This window comes from Dipodomys merriami, unplaced genomic scaffold (genome assembly GCF_024711535.1).
Source record: "Dipodomys merriami isolate MVZ:Mamm:240054 unplaced genomic scaffold, mDipMer1.0.p SCAF_129, whole genome shotgun sequence".
In the NCBI taxonomy this organism is placed as follows: Eukaryota; Metazoa; Chordata; class Mammalia; order Rodentia; family Heteromyidae; genus Dipodomys; species Dipodomys merriami.
This window is the reverse complement of record NW_027202593.1, coordinates 3058148-3076718: the sequence shown is the minus strand read 5'-3', so window position 1 is coordinate 3076718 and position 18571 is coordinate 3058148. Positions and strand designations below refer to the sequence as shown.

The 18571-nt window shown below is 51.7% G+C and overlaps 1 protein-coding gene across 2 annotated transcripts in view; it reads left to right on the top strand.

Annotated features, from left to right (window-relative positions):
• LOC138824466 (rho GTPase-activating protein 42) overlaps positions 1-18571 on the top strand; it is a 100824-nt gene that overhangs the window by 36587 nt on the left and 45666 nt on the right. For both annotated transcript variants that reach the window (XM_070018360.1, XM_070018359.1), the window contains exon 3: positions 1059-1120. In XM_070018360.1, the coding sequence (XP_069874461.1) occupies positions 1059-1120 (62 nt within the window). The remainder of the gene's footprint in view (positions 1-1058; positions 1121-18571) is intronic.

The following is an 18571-nucleotide window of genomic DNA, read 5'->3' as shown; positions in this document are numbered from 1 at the left end:
GATTTCAAGTGAAATTGAAAACAGCATCATTCGATTTGGACAAAGGTAACAGGGTAAAGTGAGAACCTGAGCGTCATTGCTGACAGCCAGCCCTCTGCCCGGCCCGCCCGTTTCCACTACCTTTGCATCTTCCACTGTGAACTTGAACGCGGCCGTTTCCTCTGGTTTGCTGAGACAGTGCCGTGCCATCTCTAGATCTTGATTTCACTCTGTTGTCCTCCGCATCCTCCAGATACACCCCTCACTAGTGATAGTTTTGATGAAGTTAACTTTCAATGTTTGGCCATAGTGACTTTATGCCTGTTAAATAGTTACAGCTCAGCACTTAGTTTATTATGATTGTGTTGTTGTTTGCCTTAGAAGTAACCAGCACGTGGAGGGCTGTGGCTGAGGGGGAAATACCTGCTTAGCTAGCGCACGGCCCTGAGTTCTAATGCCAGTTCTACAGAAGAAAGTTAGGGCAGTACAGGCAGTTTTCTAAAGAAACACTTTGGACCTTAGTTCCGAACGGGCCGTGTGAGTCTGCGTACCTACGGCAGGTCCTGCTCACCACCGCCCGTCCACATGGGAAGTAGGACCTCAGATGCCACGTGCGTCAGTGGTACCTACGGGCTCAGGGCTCTGACCCTGTGCCTCTCACACTGGGCATGCGCTCTAAGTAGTAGGTGCGCCTAAGTAGTACTGGATGCATTGCTTCCTGTAGCATTAAAATGGCTTCTTCCTCATAGGTCACTGCTTGGAAGTGACACAGATCCTAGTGTGTGTATGTCTTATACATTAAATACAGATTCTTCCCCTCGCGTCTTCGAGGAAGACACCTGCTCCACTTTTAATTTGCAAATACACAGAGAAGCATTCATCTCTTAGCGTGTTTATCAGCCTCTGTTGTAGTGGATGTTAGTCATTAGGATCTTATTTTCGATAATGTAATGGCTACACAGACAAAACCACAGAATTGAAAGTATATGAGGCATAGCAAGCTCGCTTCCGTGCTTGCTCTTGTGTGATTAGAAGTGAAGGAAGACCAATGCTCTTTTTTCTTTTTTGTTTTTACATAGCTCAGTCACTCAAAGAATTTGCAAGGCTACTTATTGCTGTAGAAGAAGAGAGGAGAAGACTGGTAAGTTTGGTCTTTATTTTGTTATAATATTGTTTTATTTGGGCATATTATAAGAAAGATAAGATGTCAGATAGCAAGATAAGACCTTATGATGTGATACCTTTACTAAATGCTACATATGCTTGTGGAATTGTTCATTTGTAAATATTATTAACAGGGTACACTGTATGACTTACTTCATTTGTTCAGCAGATACAAAGAACCTCTTGCCATTCAATTGTTCTGGGAATTGAAACTATTGAAGAAAATGGGCCATCAGAAACCATTTCTAACTGAGCCAGCATGCCTGGGTTATCTTATAACAGCTATAGTATTAAAAATATTGGTGTATTTCAAGCATGAAAGGCAGTTTGTAGGAGGAACTGACTCTGGTACTTGTTAGCAGAAGATTTTCATGGAAAAGTGCCGTGAGTTGGCTCATGAGAGCTGGGAGAACTTTCTTCCTGGGAGGAATGAAGAGAACTTTCTAGAACTTTCTAGGTTAACTTGCATGAGAGCACAATTCTGGGTAAACACATTTATCTGTTTAAAAAAAACTGGACTCAATGTATTCAGCTTTCTTTCTGTGCAGTCCCTGTCTGTGGTCCACTGTTCTCAGCTGTAACATGGGGAAGCTGTCATGCAAACCCTAATGCATTTATTAATGCAGAGCCCAAAGCATGTGCGTTGCAGAGCACGCATTGCGTGCGTGTGGCATGTGGGAGTCCACGCTCATGTGTAAGCACGCGGCTGTGTTGATATGGCATCTGGGTGCTGTTGGCTGCAGGCTGCAGTTGGGGTTATGTATCACACGCGCCATACACAGAAGGCGCGTGTGGACAGGAAGTGGCATGCTTTGCTGCCGTTCTGCCCAGCGGCTTGGGGAACGCAGTTTGAGTAGCTGCCTCGGTGACGGTGAGCCCCTCGGGTGTCACCAGAGCTGCGGAAGGCTGGCGCGGTGGGCAGTGTGGCCGGCGCGCCAGCGTGGACCGGTCCCAGGCAGGAACAAGCGCTGTACTCATCGCACAGGGCGTCGGATGGCGGCCGGGAGGTTTGTAGAAGGAGGGCAGAGCAGCCGTGTCTGTGAGGCAGAATTGTTGGAAGCCTGAGGTGAGGAAGGAGAGGGGGTGGGGCCTGTGGGGGGGGGAGCGAGGGAGGACGTGGCATTCGGGAAGCAGCAGCTCTTCGCGGGTCTCCCATCAGAGCTAGCACCTGCCACCTCACGCTGGGGCACACACGCCATCCAGGAGCGCTACTCTGTGGTCAGAGGGCTTTGCTGTGAGCGTGACTTTGACTTGGGACTTGAAGCCTGGTTAGATGCTATTTCAAGAGCTTTGCGCCTCATCCACACTTTAGCTGTATGAATGACACAGTTGAAACCCAGCTTCTACAGGGGGACCTGGGGAGGGCAAGCATGCATGTGTGTGCATATGCACTGTGTGCCTGTATGTGCATGCACATGTGTATTGTGTGCATGCACGTGCATGTGTATTGTATGTGCATGCACACACATGAATGCATGTATCACATATATTGTGTATGCACGTGTGTACGTGCAAGCATGTGTGTACGTGCAAGCATGTGTGCACATGTGAGCATGTGTGCATTGTCTGTGCACATGGGTGTGCATGTGTGTATCTGCATGTGTGCTGTATGTGCATGCATCTGCATGTGTTGTATCTGCATGCATTTGCATGTGTGGAGTATGTGCGTGCACGTGTGTGTCGTGTGTGTGAATGCATGTACGCATGGCCTCAGAGGGGGTAGGTGACAGAAGAGGAGAGAGGAGTTGGGAGGTGTGAAGATGAAGGTGGAAAGTGTTGTGGATGCGGTGACGGGGCAGGGGATGGGGGAGGAGGTACAGTTCTGGAAGGGCGAGGCTCTGATTCAGACCCTGCACAAACATCTAAGGAGAGCAATAAACCAACTGGCGTGGGTTATACTTTAATAGATGCACACAGTAGGGCCGTGGTCAGGCCGTGGTCCCGTGGTACAGGGGAGACTTTGCAGCCCGGGGGAAAGCGCTGCTTCTGAGCTGGGAGAAGAGGAAGATAGGAACCATGAAAACCCAGTAGAAAGTGGGGAACAATGAAGGGACTGATGGGGCAGGTGGAGAATGGAAGAAAGAAGCAGGAGGGGTGGCAGTAGTTTAAAACAAACAGAGGCAGGCTCTGGAGGAGATCCAAGGCCAGAGATAACAGCCATTCGAGTTAGTCATCATAATTACGTTAAGGGAAGAAAGAGCACTTCCACGCATTCTTGGACTTTTGTGGTAATGTCCGACACTGGGCTGTGTGTGTGTGCGGTGTGCACCGGAGGGTCAGATCTGAGTAAATAGTTGTCAGAAGACATTCTGGGTTTGAGGGACCTGTTCTCTGTGACTGGCTGATGGAAGAGAAGTGGAGGCAGAAATAGCACGTAGGGAGGGCCGGCATGACTCCCGAGCCCGGGCCCCTCGGCTGACGTCGGGGTCGGGAGTGGAGCGGGCCAGTATTGGATGTGCACACAGGGCAAAGGTCACAGGTGAGGGAGAGCCCCATGGGGTGTGAAGGTCAAGCCACCTGCTCTCTGTGCTTCAAAGATCTCCACATTGACCTTCGGCTGGGCTTCTGGTGTGGGCTGAGGGCAAGTTCTGCTCTCACGAGTGGAGATGAGTTCATACAGGCTGAGTGTCACTAACCCCAAGTCCAGATGCTGTAAAATCCAACTTTTTTTTTCTCTTTTTAGGCTGATGACATTCAAAAAGTGAATGGTTTTGGAGCAATTGGATTGCAGCCCGCTTAACTAATAAGGTCTATGAAAAATCTCAGAAACTCAGATCTCTGAAAGTCCTCTGGTCCCAAGCATTTCAGATAAGGTTTACTTGTGCACTGATTTTGAAGAAGAGGAAACTCAAAAGTGAAAGCAGTACTAGAGGCCCTGCAAGGATTGGAGCCCAGGAGTTGGGCTCTAGAATCTTCCTGTAATTTATATTGTTCCAAATTGAATTTCTATTTAACTAAAACTGCAGCAATATCAGTAGACCATCTGGATTGTTAATAGTATGTAAGGCGCATGAATAAGTACTCCAGGGGCCTTACTGATATCTCGAAAGCCACTATAGAGATGATCACAGTTTTGAAGTTTCTTAGGTTAATTTTCAGATACGTGATTATTTTGCTTATTTATTTATCTGTGTATTTATCCACTTTTTGCTGGCCAGTTGTGCCCTACTTAGTTCATGAATTCTTTTCTGAAGAGTGACATCATGATGGCTGATATTTGGTGGTTATCTAGAAAATTGCCAGATTGAAAGACTTACAAGTGGTTTCATGGGAACTTTCTACGTTCTACACTCTTGTTTTCCAAGATCCTTTCCTACCCCCCTCTTTTGGTTTATATGGATGGTAAGGATTTGAGCAAACCCCTTCCCCCCAAAAAAATGTCCTATGGAAAGAGCCATCCATTTAAAATAGGACAGTCGAGGTAAAGTACTTTCACACGCTTCTCATTTTCCTCTTTGTCAAATGACATTTCGTGGTACACTTTCCTCTTCAGTTTTGCTGCTTCAGCACGAATCTTTGGGCGGGATTATCGTTGCTTTTGGTTGTGAATACTCTCAGGAGCCGCTGTAGCTGGCACCTGGACTCAGCCCCTGGCCTTCCTCCCCAACCCGCCCATCTCTAGTTACCTGCCATCGCCGTCTGTGCCAGCTCCACAGCCTGGCTTACCCGTGTATCCGATTGAAATTTCTCCATGATTGCCTCTGTACTTCACGTTTACTCGGCAGGGTTGTTGCTCTTTTTGCTTTGAGTAGTGTTGGGGATGTGGTCAACGCTACTGTCTTCATAAATGATGTCCTCCTGTTCGCCATTAAAGGTTGGGAAACACACCTTTTATTTTCTGAAAGGTAAATGTAAAGAATTAGGTATTTACTCTGCACATCTTCTGACATCTGCATGGGGAGTTTAATTTTACAAGACAGGGAAGAAATAAACCTAAAGCCAGTTGCCCATGGCTCACACCTGCCATCCTCAAGGAGCTTGAGATCTGAGGATCACAGTTCAAAGCCAGCCAGGAAGATCTGCAAGCCTCTTAACCACCCAGGCACCAGACATGGAGCTGTGGCTCGAGAGGTAAAGTGCTGACCTTGAGTAGAAAAGCTCAGGTCCTGAGTTCCAGCCCCAGGACTGGCACCCAAAATAGGCATGTTTGTCTATGACACAGCTGATAATGTTCACCGTGGAGAGAATCTTGTCTAGCGTCTGTTTATACCCCGGATAATTTAGTCATTTGAAGCTTCATTATTTTAATTGGCGGCAGTAGTTTCCTGTGCCTTTTGCTCTTTTCAGACAAACGTTTACAAGGTTTCACTGCCAGCCTCGGAAAAGAAAGCTATAAAAACGAGACGAGCTTGGTGTTTCCACAGTGATGTGACCAGAGTTTACACATGGGATGGGGAGTGGGAAATGGGGCAGCGGGGTGGTGGCAACGCTCTGGCCAGGTGTGTGGTGGTGAGTGAAAGACAGACGCTGGACAGACAGCCCTGCGGGGTGCAGGCCACCACCCCTCAGAGGCTGCTCAGGAGGCGTGAATCGGGCTGGGTGGAGCCTGGCCCTAAGCAGAGTCCATTTGCGCTTCGAGAGAGCAGGGATTGTGAGCAGCCCTGCGGCTGTGTACCTGCGTCAACTGTGTCGTGAGTCGTGGTGTGAAGCAGTGTCACACCACATGCCACACGTAGACCTCTCCCCTCTGGTTAAGACCAGACATGGCTTCCAGACATTGCCAGGCAGCCCCTCCTCTCCCCCAGGCCTGCTGTGTAGTGGGTTTCCTGGGAGCAGTCAAGTCCAGAACTTCTGGTCTAATGGTCTAATGTATGTCTAATGTATCCCTTAGTTACCTCTTGGAGTTAACCTGGCTCACCATTCATTCGGGATAATTCTTAGTCCCTCTGCTTGATCTAAGTTTTCAAAAGATAGGGCAGCTTCTTGATTTTATTTACTTAGTAGCTAGCCTTGTTTCCTTATGTGTAACAAGTTGGAAATAGTTGAATATAGATACATACTTGAATTCAGATAGAGTATCTGTGCAAAAAATGGTCTTAGAGTCAAATACATTGTTGCATGGTAAAATGCATTTTGTGTTTCTTGTTTAGCAGGTACTGTGTTAAACACCCTAGATACACACTCTCATTCACGTCCAGAGCTGTGGGCGAACTCAGGCTTGACCACGGTACCTGTTTCCTTTTCACCTCTGTTTCCAGGTACGGAAGGATGAGGAGGACCCAGGGTGGAAGATGGGTTTGGGGTCCGTACACACCCCATAGAGATTCTTGACATAGTAATACTCATGTTCAGCTTGGAATCCCATCCCCAGCTTTTCCCATTTGTACTAGTTTTGGGGAATTCCTATGTGATTGCTCAGGTTTCCATCTACTTTCTAATTTTTGGTAAAAGATCCTTAGAGCACAGCGTGACTCTTGGTGTCAGTAATACAGACACGTTCTAAAAGCCAGAAGGAAGTCTGGACCACCAGTTTACCTCGGTAGAACGTGACTGCTCTTCCTTTGTCTTAGTGAAGACACAGCTCTTAGTGAGCTCTCAGGGAGCGCCAGCGTGGAGGAGGCAGCTCTCAGCGGAGCGCCTCAGATGCTGCAGGTGCCCTGCCCACGTCCGCCCGTCTCCAGGAGACGCCAGTGAAGAGCCCCGCTCATCAGCGCAGGGCTGCTTGAGAATGCTTGGCTGTCATTTGGAAAGTTACTGAAAGTTTTCCCTGGAAAATTTTTAAGAGGCTTTAAAAAGATTAAAAGAAACTTTGAACTCACTCAAGTGATGTTTTTAAAGGACGGAGACCTCGTTAAGTGATGTTTATCGTGGCTGACAGATCAGCGTGTGTGAAGGCAGGCTTTTAATGTTGTGGAGTGCATTCTGGTCTTTTTAAATCCGTCTTGCTCCATTAGCATCCTATGCCCGGCTGCGTATGGGTGTAGACGTACATGTATATGCACCGAGGTGCGCACGTTCTACCTGCAAACACTTGGTGTTGAGAACACAGTTTGACTGCAGATCGCTTGTGGTTTGAATGCAGGGCCGTACACTTGCTTGGCTTGTGCTCTACCATTTAAGCCATAACTCTTAACATAACAGCTTTTTGCTGGTAATTTTGGAAACAAAGCCTCGAGGACTTGTTTGTCCTGGCTGACTTAGATGCTAACTTGTTTGTCCTAACTGAGATCCTCAGAATTCCTCAGGCTCCAGAGTAGCTAGGATTATAGGCGTGAGTGACTGATGCCTGGCTTCTGTTCATTTGTAATGTATTACTGGTCATAGCTTCAGTCTCTTGATATGAATGTAATGATCAGTTGTTCAGTATTGGTCCCATGCAGAATAAAAGTACACACTAGCATTTCAAGGACACAGTAAAATAGAGAGATGTGAGGATTTGCTATATTTGAGGAGATAACCATTTCTTTAAAAAAATTAGGTTTATGATTATGACTATGATGACTTCTAGTATCCAGTGCTTCACTTTTCTGTTCTCTGGGAAGACATGGGGAAAGGTCTAAGGTCTTTGCTACGAGGCCTGACCGGGTTGTGATGATTGGCCCGTCAGGATAAAGGGAGGTGGGGAGATGGTGTGGATGTCACCAGACTTGTGACCACTGGAGCGACATTGTCTATAAAACACCTGTATTCATCACCTGACGTATGAAATGGCCCCTCCTCTGTGCAACACCTTAATAATAACAATCAAAAATAACTTTTAGAAAGAAAAGCAAAGTAGGTGGAAGGTTGGCAGCATGGCCCAGGTGGTAGAGCTCCAGCCAATAAGCAAAGGTGTCAGATATTGAGTTCAAGTCCCAGTCTTGGGAAGAGACAGAGAGAGAGACAGAGACACACAAGAGTAGGTAGATTCTCAGTGCTGGGGGTGGGGAGCTCCCCGAGAGGCTGCCTGGACCTTTACCTCCCAAGAAAGCACGGCCAGGAGGAGGAGAGCGACGTTGGCTGGAGCTTGGCTGCCTTGTTAGCTGGTTTCGAAATGCCCTGGCCCTGCCTTGCAGGCAGGAGCGGAGATTCCAGACCGTCCGGTTCTGAGAGCTGCCAGCGGCAGAGGAGCCTGGCTGGCCGCCGGTCGCCATTGTTCTGTCTGTAAGACAGACAGACGGACAGAAACACTGCTGGATGCCCGGACAAGCCCTGCCCCACCTCCGCCGCCACCCCCCCCCCAGAGCCTCAAGACCGGGAGAGAACAGCAGTGGCCTGGCCCAGGCCATTGTCCCTTCTCTTATTTCCCTCCTCTCCGGTCTCACTCCCACTCCGTGTTCTGTCCCCGCGTGTCTGTATCTCTTTTCTTGAAGCGTGTGCAGTTCGAAGCGGTCCTTTACTCTGGCAGCTGAAACATCTTGAATGTCTATGCGTTCTATCTCATTCTGCTTTAATTAAAACCACATTTCTTCTGGGACGCACGGCTCATTTGTGAGGGCTCCGGATTTCAATCATTTCTCAAGCAGGAGTTACATTCTGCTGATTCCTTACTAGGTCCTTAGACTGTTGCCATGGAGACAGGTACCTGTCAGAGCAAAACATGGCGGCCGTGGCAAAACATGCATGTTGGTGGCGGTGTGTCCCCATCTGCCCACAGGAGACATGCCCCACAGGACTGCAGGCCGGGCTGGACTCTGGCTTTTTGGCATCTGTAGCTCTAGGAGTTGACATTGGATGTCTTACTACACAAGTATTTTCAGTAATTTAGCTCCAGAAAATAATTCATAATTGGTTGAAAGCATGGCCTTAGTTGCTTCTGCAGTTGTTTGCACATTTTAGGGTCTGTCCTCAAAACAGCTTCGGTATTTCTGACGGACGGGAGGTTCTCAGCACCAGCTCAGCCTGCGTGCTGTCCAGTCTTGGTGTCCTGAGGGTGCCTGGGGAGGGATCTGGGTGTATAACAGGCATGAGTAAAGGGACTGCTGTTCTCGTTGGCGGTGCACTTGTTTCTGTTTGTTTTATTTTTGTTTTTCCAGTGCTGAGGTTGGGAACTCGGGCCTCCAGCTTGCTGTGCTGGCTGGCACTCTACTCCTTGAAACAGATGTCTGTTTGTCCTCTGCAACTCCGTTGCTTTTCTTGTAGAAAACATTAGTGAGTTGGACCTTACTACTGCATTTCCTTCTGAGAAGTGTTCACCCTTCACGCCCTCGGCCTTGGTTGGGTGCGTGTGTTATTTCTGCACTGTTTGTGAGCCGTGGGGTTCATCGGAAGCGCTGCCAGCTGTGCAGAGTCTTGCTTCTCTTCCGGACGCCCGTGCGGCCTCTGTGGGCGCCCTCTGCAACGCACGCGGTTTGACGCTCACCCTTTGTTTTTAACAGAGCGGAAAGTTATACAGTTATACAGAACGATTACTTACCAAGAGGGAAATCTCTACCTGTCTCAGCAGCAAGGAAAGTAAGCCCTAAGAACGAAAGGACACAGTTATGCACATAGAGCAACCTGTGGTACAACAATTCCAAATGTGTTGCTGGGGCAAACGCAAAAGGCCTGAAGTCCTTGCGTCCGCGGTGTTTGCGGGGTTGTCACCTCTGAGGGACAACCACCACCCAGACGGGGCAGGCTTCTAGCCGTGGCCGGTTTCCTCCGCTTCCTCTTCCTCTTTATTTACTTTCTCAGAGCTCCGTTTTTCTACCCAGCAGATGTTACTCTGTGACTGGAATTTAGACATGAAACGTGGGGATCCTGAAATGCTTTTGATGGGGCAAATGAGACCGGGACACTCCTTTGGGGTGTGGGGGCACCGTTTGCTTGGTTCGGCGTGGTCTGCTCTGCTTGACAGCCTGGCGAGCACGTACCCCGAGCGCCGGGCACTGTGCTGTCTGTGGCTTTCCTGAGTGGACCAGGTGCTGACTGCTGCCCCGGCGTCTCCCCCCGAAAGCGGCCTTGCTTCGCTCCTTGCTGACTAGTTAACAGTGTAGAAATCACGGTGACACTGGCTTTTCTTCCTGGCTTGGCCTCCGTCCGCCACATTTGTGTGATTGAGAAACCCACACCACCTGTGGTTCAGTTTCGTGTTACGGAGGCCGTGTCTGGTAGGGCTTGCAACCCCCCAGTGTCTTAATTGGTTGAAAACGTCCAAATCACCAATTTGCTCCAAGTATTACTAGAGGGAATGTTTTCTTTGGAGAGATCTGGGAGTCCTTGAACCAAAGCAGTAACTCGGCGAAGTCTGAGAGAGCTTTTCACTGGAAAGGTCTCAGCTTTATTAACCCTTCCCTCGTGAATCTCGCTGACTGACCGTATCAGATACCAAGCTGCTCAGCTCCCGCACGCGCGCAGGCTGTGATTCTGAGAGACGCCACGTGTCACCCTCCGCGGGGTCACCAGCCTGCCAGGAATGGCCTGGGCGGCCACACCTGCGCTCAGAGGCCGCGTCTGTGCCCGGGAAACCCGAGAAGAGCCTGCCGTCCGGACAGGCAGAGGAGACGCGTTCTAAAGCGAGAGGTTTTTCAATCAAGTCAAGAAGGCGCGTTTGGCCCGGAGTCTGTCTGCTGGCTCATGGGGTCAGCTGTGCGTCCCCTCCCGCAGGCCTGGGCGTGGGGTAGAAGAGTGCGGCGGGGGCGGGACGGGGTGCTGACGTGAAGCTGTGGGATGCGTGTGTGTGAGAGATTTCCCAGGCTGGTGCGGGATCCGGAGCTAATGGAGGCCCACTCTTTCCCGCACATTCCTTCACTGAGTGATCCATTCCAAGTTTAGGCCTAGATGCGCACTTCAAGCTAAGGTCTGGGTACTGACCTTCAGGTTGCCCTCCTGGCTTTTCACGCAGTCTACTACTAGGCTAACTGCTGCCCACTAGAGGGGGGTGGGTGGATGACAAGGAAGGTTAAGAGAAAGTGACATGTCAGAGGTTCGGGCTCTCGCTGCTGTGTAGGAGTTGTGTGTGGGGGCTGGACGCGGGCAGGAGCTCAGGCTCTGGCTGTGTGCACCACGGTGTCCGAGCCTTTGCCCGTGCATTCTAAGGTAGAGAACAGAACACAGCGTCCCGTGAGTCCCGCTGGCTCTGGTCCGCTGTCTGTCTCAGGGTTGACAGCGCTGATCTTGGGGTGCAGGCTCCAACCCTCCCTGACACGTGAGTTTTGTCTATGAAAGAAACTTGCTGAGTAACCTTTTGAAGTTGCATATCCCTTCTCTTCCTCTACCTCCTTCCCAGGGCTGGGAATTGAACCGAGGGCCTTGTGTGTGCTAGGCAAACAAGCTACCAGCGAGCTTCATCTCTGGCCCCCGTTGGGGAAGTATTGAGCACCTTCGTTATTGATAAAATTGGGGATGAATAATACCTGAAAACTGAGATGTGTACCTTTAATTAACAGGCAGACGCTTTGCTCTCAGCGGATTGTTCGTGAGCTCCCGGGTTTCAGCAGTCATACTCAGCTCGTTTAACGTTGTAGTTCCTGTCTCATGTGCCTTGCTCGGAACTCCGTTAATAACGTCACCTATGACAAGAGAGCCTATCCATTTAAGAGTAAGTCAGGGCAGCGGAAAGTCTCCATTCAGTGTTTAGAAAAACTTGACATGTAATAGCATTTGTGTTTTGTTTATATCTCTTATCCGGATTAAAAACAATACAATTTTCATTGGACCAGAAAATGTTTTGTTTTTTTACCATTCCTTCAGTACCTGATCTGTCCGTAGAGATCTGTGGGTCTTGTCTTCCCTAAAGGTCTCCTAGCCCTGGGCTGGGGCTTGTGTAGTCTTCCCTGGCTTATGCAAACTCTTCCGTGAGTCTGTTGGAAAGACCTCTCCCACACGGCGGCTTCTGTGTCTCGTTGTGTGTCTGCAGTCTTCACACGCACGGCTTGTGTGGGCACGCACCCTCGCCCGCTCTGTGTGTGTTTTGCATCTCCGGTTTAAGCAGTTATTTTTGAAAAAAGAACATACTCTTTTATGTTTATGTATTTTGAAGTGGCCCCATTGCCAGAGGCCGGATGTGGTGGTCTGAGCCTGGAGGCGGCCATGGCCCCGGGGCTGGGGATATGTCACTTCTCGGATGGTTTTAGAAGCTGACTCGAGCGTCCATACGTCCCAGCGGCCGACCGGGCTGCTGTGTGGTAGCTGACACAGTCTTGTTTCCTGCCTGCCTTTTCTCCCACCCCTTTGTGTGTCCCGGATGCTCAGAAAAGTCAGAGATGCCCTTGCTGAGTGTGTTAGAGGGACCGTGAAGCAGCCACAGACCCAGTGCCGTCCGGAGTCCTGATGCGGGGCCAGGGCTCCGCTGCTCACGCCTCACAAGCGGGCGGACGAGGGTGCCTTCCTCCCCTCTTTGTGACGCCCTCTGCAGGTGTTTTTTTTTTTTTTTCAATCTTGTGCTTTGCAGAGCTCACCAGCCGGGCTTCGTGGCCGGGCTGAGCACCTGTGTGCCCTGCCTTCGGAGCGGAGCGTCAGTCACACTTGGCAAACGTCTGTCCTGCGTTCTGCTGGGCTCTCCTCATCTCCTCAGGGAGCCTGCGTGTGCGGCCTCCGTGGAGACCCGCGCGGTCTCAGCTGGGGCCTGGCTGGCCGGACCAGCCCGGGAACCATACCAAGAACCATTTCCTGTGATTCAGGATGCCTCCACAGCCTCCAGGACCCTCAGACTTGAGCCGCGCAGCCGCGAAGGACGGAGAGGTGCCTGTGAGCGGCTGAGGAGACACCCCGCGCCCCCCGGGCCTCAGTGGTGCTTCCCGACGCAGACCCGCGCGGTCAGGTCTGTGGGCACACGAGTGGAAGGCAGGCCAGGGCAGTCGCTGCCGGCTGCTGAAGGGACCCGAGCTCACCTGCTGGCATGGTCAGGAGCGGCCCAGCAGCTCCCGCCTAGGGGGACCCGGAGGGACGGCCCGTGTTCACAACTGCGCTTAAAAATCTCCAAACGACTATGTAGACCTCCATTATAAACTAAACAAACAACTGGAGCTGTTTTCTTCCTCTGAAGTTAATATTCAATAAAAACCTCATCCAACTCAGTCATAAAAGATGTCTACAATGCCAATAGTTTTAAAATAAATCGAAGGTCATCCTTTGATGGCCCTAGTAATAGCAAATGTCTATTTAGAGTGTGTGTGTGTGTGTATGTGTGTGTGTGTGGTGTGTGTGTGTGTGTACGTGTGTGTGTACAGGGGTGTGAACTCAGAGCCTTGGTGTTGTCCCTGAGCTTTTTTACTTCAGGCCGACATTTTACCACTTGAGCCACAGTTCTGTTTCTGGCTTTATATTGGTTAATTGGAGGTTAAGAGTCTCATGGACTTTTCTGTGCAATCTGTCTTTGAACCAAGATCTCAGATCTAGCTAGGATTACAGGTATAAGCCACCAGTACCCAGCCCAATGCAACATACTTTCTACTCTCCAAATGTTTATTTTCCAAATCTGTGTTGAGTAAGATAGTCACACAGAAGCAGTGTTAGCAATGCTAAGAGGACCAGGGCCCCACACCCTGTCACCTTCAGAGCCCCTGGTTAAACAGCTCATATTTTTACTAGAACACATCTCATGCATGCGTCTCACTAAGAATTTGCAGAGGGAAGATTTCCTGAGCGTGAGCAGTATTGTGATGGATGCTAGCAGCGCAGTCTGTGGGGCAGCAACTACTTCAGCACAGGTGGTGGATAAAAAGGCCAGTTTGGCGCTAGCATCTGAGAAAACCACGCCACGCTGTGCTCGCCCCTTTGACAGAACACTTGAGAAGCTGTCGTGGAGGAGCTGTTTTGCCCGTGGTTTGAGCCCGTGCTTGGCTGGCTTCGTCGTGGCTTTGGATCTGCGGTGTGGACCCGCATCCTGGTTTCAGGAAGGTGTGGTCCAGCCTGGTCACCTCCTGGAGCCCAGGAGCAGGCGGGAGCTGAGTTAGAGAGGCGTTTCTCAGGTCATCTCTGATGATGACCGGCTGGTCAGATTGTTGCTCCGGTAGAATTTCAGCTTTAGGAGAAGTCCGTGGATTGGAATTACCTGTGTGGCTTAGTGAGCGCCAGCCGTCCTAATGATGAGGTGCAGTGAGTGATCGATCAGCTGGGGTCCATAGGAGAACAGTGCCCAGGGCAGCGTCCTGCCCAGAGAAAGCCAGCTGGGGACCCGAGGCTGCTACCGCAGGACCCAGGAGGGAACGCAGAGAGAATCATGTTCTGCCTCTCATTGGCAGATGCCACGGGTGGGACCACGGGGCAAAGGTGGCCCAGCTCAGTGACGTGCTGGGCGATTCGAATCGCTGGACTTTTCCGTGCTCGGCATTTGGACTTGGGTGAGAGTTCATTCTCCTCGTGTCAACGTGGCGCACTATCACAGCGCCTGGAGCTCGCGTGTCCCCGTGCGAATGCAGGCTGGCGGGAACGCCCGCCCGGCACAGCTGCTGTGGCCAGCAAGTAGAGGGAGAAACTTCCACCGCGTGTTGTCTGCGGTTCAGGGACGCCGCGGCTCCATCATTAGACAAGGTCCCCAAAGCACTGGTATTCCCAGTTTCCCAAAACAAACCTGCCCAAGAAGAGCGTGTAGAGATTGTGCAGAGATTTATGTTTATTTAAGGGAAGGTGATAGGAAAGTTTATTTGAAAAGAAGTACGCCAGACAGTGCAAGTGGGCCCTGTGCCCCGTGCCGCCTGGGGCTTGAGTGTGTGGTTGTGCTAGTGACCAGGATTGGGAGTGAGTGTGTGCACGGGGCATTTTCTTTTCTGGGACAGGGTAATAGGGCAGGGCAGGGGCTCCCGATGCCCGGGGGTGAGGCTGACATCCTAGGCAGAGAGATCCAGAGAACCTCCAGCTCTGGACATCACGGATTAATGCTTGTTTTCTTCTTTGGTTTTGAGTATCTAAGTTGATTTTAGGACATGCAAAGAAAGGGAAGAGCCCTGAGGGGAGAGGGGGATGAGAGAGGACTCCACTTTAAAGGAGATTTCGGGAGCATTCACGTGCTAGGTTTCCAACAGTTTTGTAGCGGCGTTCCCCAAGGCTCATCTCTGATCAGAAGCGTGGATGATCCTGGAAACCGTCCCGCTGGAAGGTCTGTAATGACAGCCTGAGGCCGGCCCGAGGCTTTGGGAAGAGCATGCTGGCTCTAGGAGCCTGTGTCCCCTCTTAGCGGGCACTCTGGTTGTCTTTTGATGGTAGTAATGCACAGTCTAGTTTCACTGTCTTCTTGAATCATCCGAAAAGATGTATTTTCCCTACTCAGTAACGAATAGCCATTTAACCCGATTCGTTGTGTTTTATTAGACTCATTTGGGGTGAGTTACACAATGCGTCTCTAGGATGCTCATGGAGCAGCGAGTTTGCCCACCGCTGCGATGGTTGACTTTGAGGTTCCGTCTTTGGAGGCCTGGGCAGCAGTGATCAGGACACGGCTCTTCCCAGATGAACTGGACAGGGTGGCAGGTGTGGTGTCCCCTGACGCCCAGGGTGGGCGGCGGCTGGGGAGCCGCGGCAGAGCTTGTGCGGGATGGCTGCGATGGTGCCGCTGCTTTGCTGTTTCTGGTGGGGTGCGCGCGCGTGAAAGCCCGGCCTCTGGTCTCAGGCTGTGCGGAAGGAGGGAGCCCGGGAGAATCTTCAGCATGCCTTTTAGAGAGAGTCAAGACCCCGGGGGGATCGAAGTGAGCGGTGGGCAGGACTGGAAGCTGCCCGCCCGCCCGGGAGGCGGGAGGAGGGGCGCGGGGAGGGGCGCGGGCCGACCCAGACCTCACAGAAGGGGCCGAGAGAATGCCTTTATTTCATTGCGTAAGAAAGGATTTTGACAGCTGTGCAGCGTGGAGCACTGGCGCACGGTTTACGACCAGATCTGGAATCGAGAGGACCAGGAACGCGAGTCCGAGCATATGGAACTGATTTGGAAAGTGATGCCTGGGAAAGTTTAAAAGAAAAATTGTGCAAAATACATCATAAAAAACTGGTCTGTGGAAGGGCAGGGCTCGGCTGACTCTCGGCTGTGTGTGGACTTGTGTGATTTTCTGTTCAAGTCCCCATGCTGGCGCTTTCCAGTTACCTTTTTCTGGTTTTATTTTCTTTTTGACAACACGGTGATTCAACTTGCCGGCTTACTCAGTTAAGGAATTATTTATGTTAGACTATTGTATCTTCCCCTGGAGCCCCCCCCCCCCCCCAGGGATCTTTTCTTAAGCTGCTCATGGGAGCAGATGCCTGCGGGGGAGGGGGGGCTCGTGGTGAAGATGCCCTGTGGGCGTGCGCTGGCCCGGCCCCCCGGCCCCCGCGGCTGCTCCACACAGGTTCCTGAGTTCCCCGTGTTCACTCGTGTGGAGACAGCGAGTGACACCCCCTGTGTGTGCTCTGAGCATTCGTCCCGGGAGCTAGGCAGAGGCCGCGCTGGCACGGTCTCGAGAGCACATCTCTCCCCTCCATTCCCAGGCTGTTGTTGCCAGCACCGCAGGGAAACGTCCCTGCTTCAGGTGAATCATTACAGCCAGGGGAGTCACCGCTGACCCGCGCCGCTTGACTGTGTCTCCGGCAAGCGGGACCTGGGTTTGAAGGTATGATGAGCGATTCCGGTCCTCCAGGGAAGATTTTTTTTTTTTGTTGGTCATGGGGCTTGAACTCTGGGCCTGGGTGCTGTCCCTTAGCTCCTCAGCTCAAAGCTAGCGCTCTACACTTGAGCCACAGTGCCACTTTGGCGTTTTCTGCTTATGTGGTGCTGAGGAATTGAACCCAGGGCCTCATGCGTGTAAGGCAAGCGCCCTCCCATGGAGCCGCCTTCCCAGCTCCTCCAAGAAAGATTTTTAATAACAGAACCACATTCCTGTTTCAAGGGTTCGTAGTCAGAGAAAGCAAAAACAATGCCTGCTCTCCTCAAGCTCTAGAGCGTTGGAGCCTCGTCTTCTTTGCTTTATTGTCACTGTCCACATAGTAGTATTATTGTTAATATTGTTATTATCAGGACATTTCCTGTCGCTTTAACCAGGGGTAACTTGGCCCTGCAGTTGTGCTTCATTATCAGGGAAGTGGGGCCATGTGAATTAAGAGCTTGGGAGTGGTTTGGATTCTCAGGTTCACTGCCCGGGTTCGAGTTGTGGCCTTGCCACTTGCTAGGAGTTGCTGCCTTGGGCTGCTGGTTTCAGCACTCTGGGCCTCGGCCTTCTGCGCGGGGCGGGAACCGTGACACCGGGGGAGCTGTGAGGTCGGAGCCCCAGCCCCCTGTGTGCTGCGGGGTCCACCTCCCCTTCCTGGTGGACGCCGGTGACTGCCCCCAGGCCCGGCCGTCTCCCACGCCCAGCTGCCAGCCCCTCCTTGGCTTACAGACATCACAGTCCTTGGTTTTCTTTCTCCGGTTCTGGGTTGGGGCTGGCGCAGGGGCGAGGCCGCCTGGCAGGGGTGGACAGGATCTCTTCGGCGTGGTCGCTGTCTTCCCGCCAGCCCCCTCTGTGGCCGCCCGCCTCACACCCTGCGCACCAGAAGCTTCTGTGAAGCTTAAGACGCCTTGCTGGTTTATTTCTGTGACCGACCTCTGTCCCAAGGTTAAAATCAGTAAAGGTCGTACCCGATTCCCACCCAGCTGTGCCATAAAGCATGGATCGGAGTGTGTATGATTCCGCAAACCTCACTTCCTCCAGGCAGGAAACGACAGCACGTATCAGAAGATGTGCAACTGAGCTGCGTCCCTGTGTTGCAAAAGTACCGTTTCTTGTAGGCAGGACACTGTCCTTCGTGATTGTGGAGGAGAATCATTCCTGGTTTCTATGAAGGCTGTCAGGTCAACTTTTGTTTTCTCTAATCAAGTCAGCAATTCCCTGGCGAGTTGCAGCCAGACAGGACGTGTTGCCAGGCGGCCACTGTGGAGAAACTGGAAAGAGCCTGGTGTGGGCTCATGCTTTAATCCCAGCAGAAGTGTCGGTGAGACCTGTCTCAGAGAACCAGTGAGCGGTCCTCCCCGCTGCACTGGAGCTCATGGTTTGAGGCCATGGGGGGCAAAAGTACAAGACTGTATCTGACTAAGAACTAAAGCACACAGTGCCAGGAGCGTGGCTCAGTTGGTAATGCGAACTCCACACGGGGGAAGGGTCAGGAGGCACCCGTTGGCGCAGACCGAAGCTGCTTGCGCAGAGGGGCTTATGCTCGGCTTTTGGGGGGCGCTGTCACCTTCGTCACAGCCGCATTTGTAGCTGGTGGGGTCTCCTGTGCAGAGTGGACGCTCCCTCGGTCAGAATGGCCGAGCGCGGCCCTCCCGGGGCGCTCCGTGAATCCAGTGGGCTGCCGCCTCCAGGCGTGGCTTGCGCGGCGCGGGCGCGGGGCCTCGCTTCAGGCTGCAGAGGGCTCGTGAGTTTGCTCCTGCAGTGGGGGAAGGGCACGTGGATTGGAAGTCAGTATCTGGGACCCAGCTGGGGAGCCCCCTCCTCTCCTCCTGGCCAGACTTCAGACTTCACCCCGAATGAGAGCCCCGGTCTTCCCGTCACAAAGACCCAATGGCGACGTCGCCCATTCTAGCACAGGATGCTCCTTTTAATGTGCTCACCCCCAGTCCTGTCTTCATTGCCTACATTACCATCGC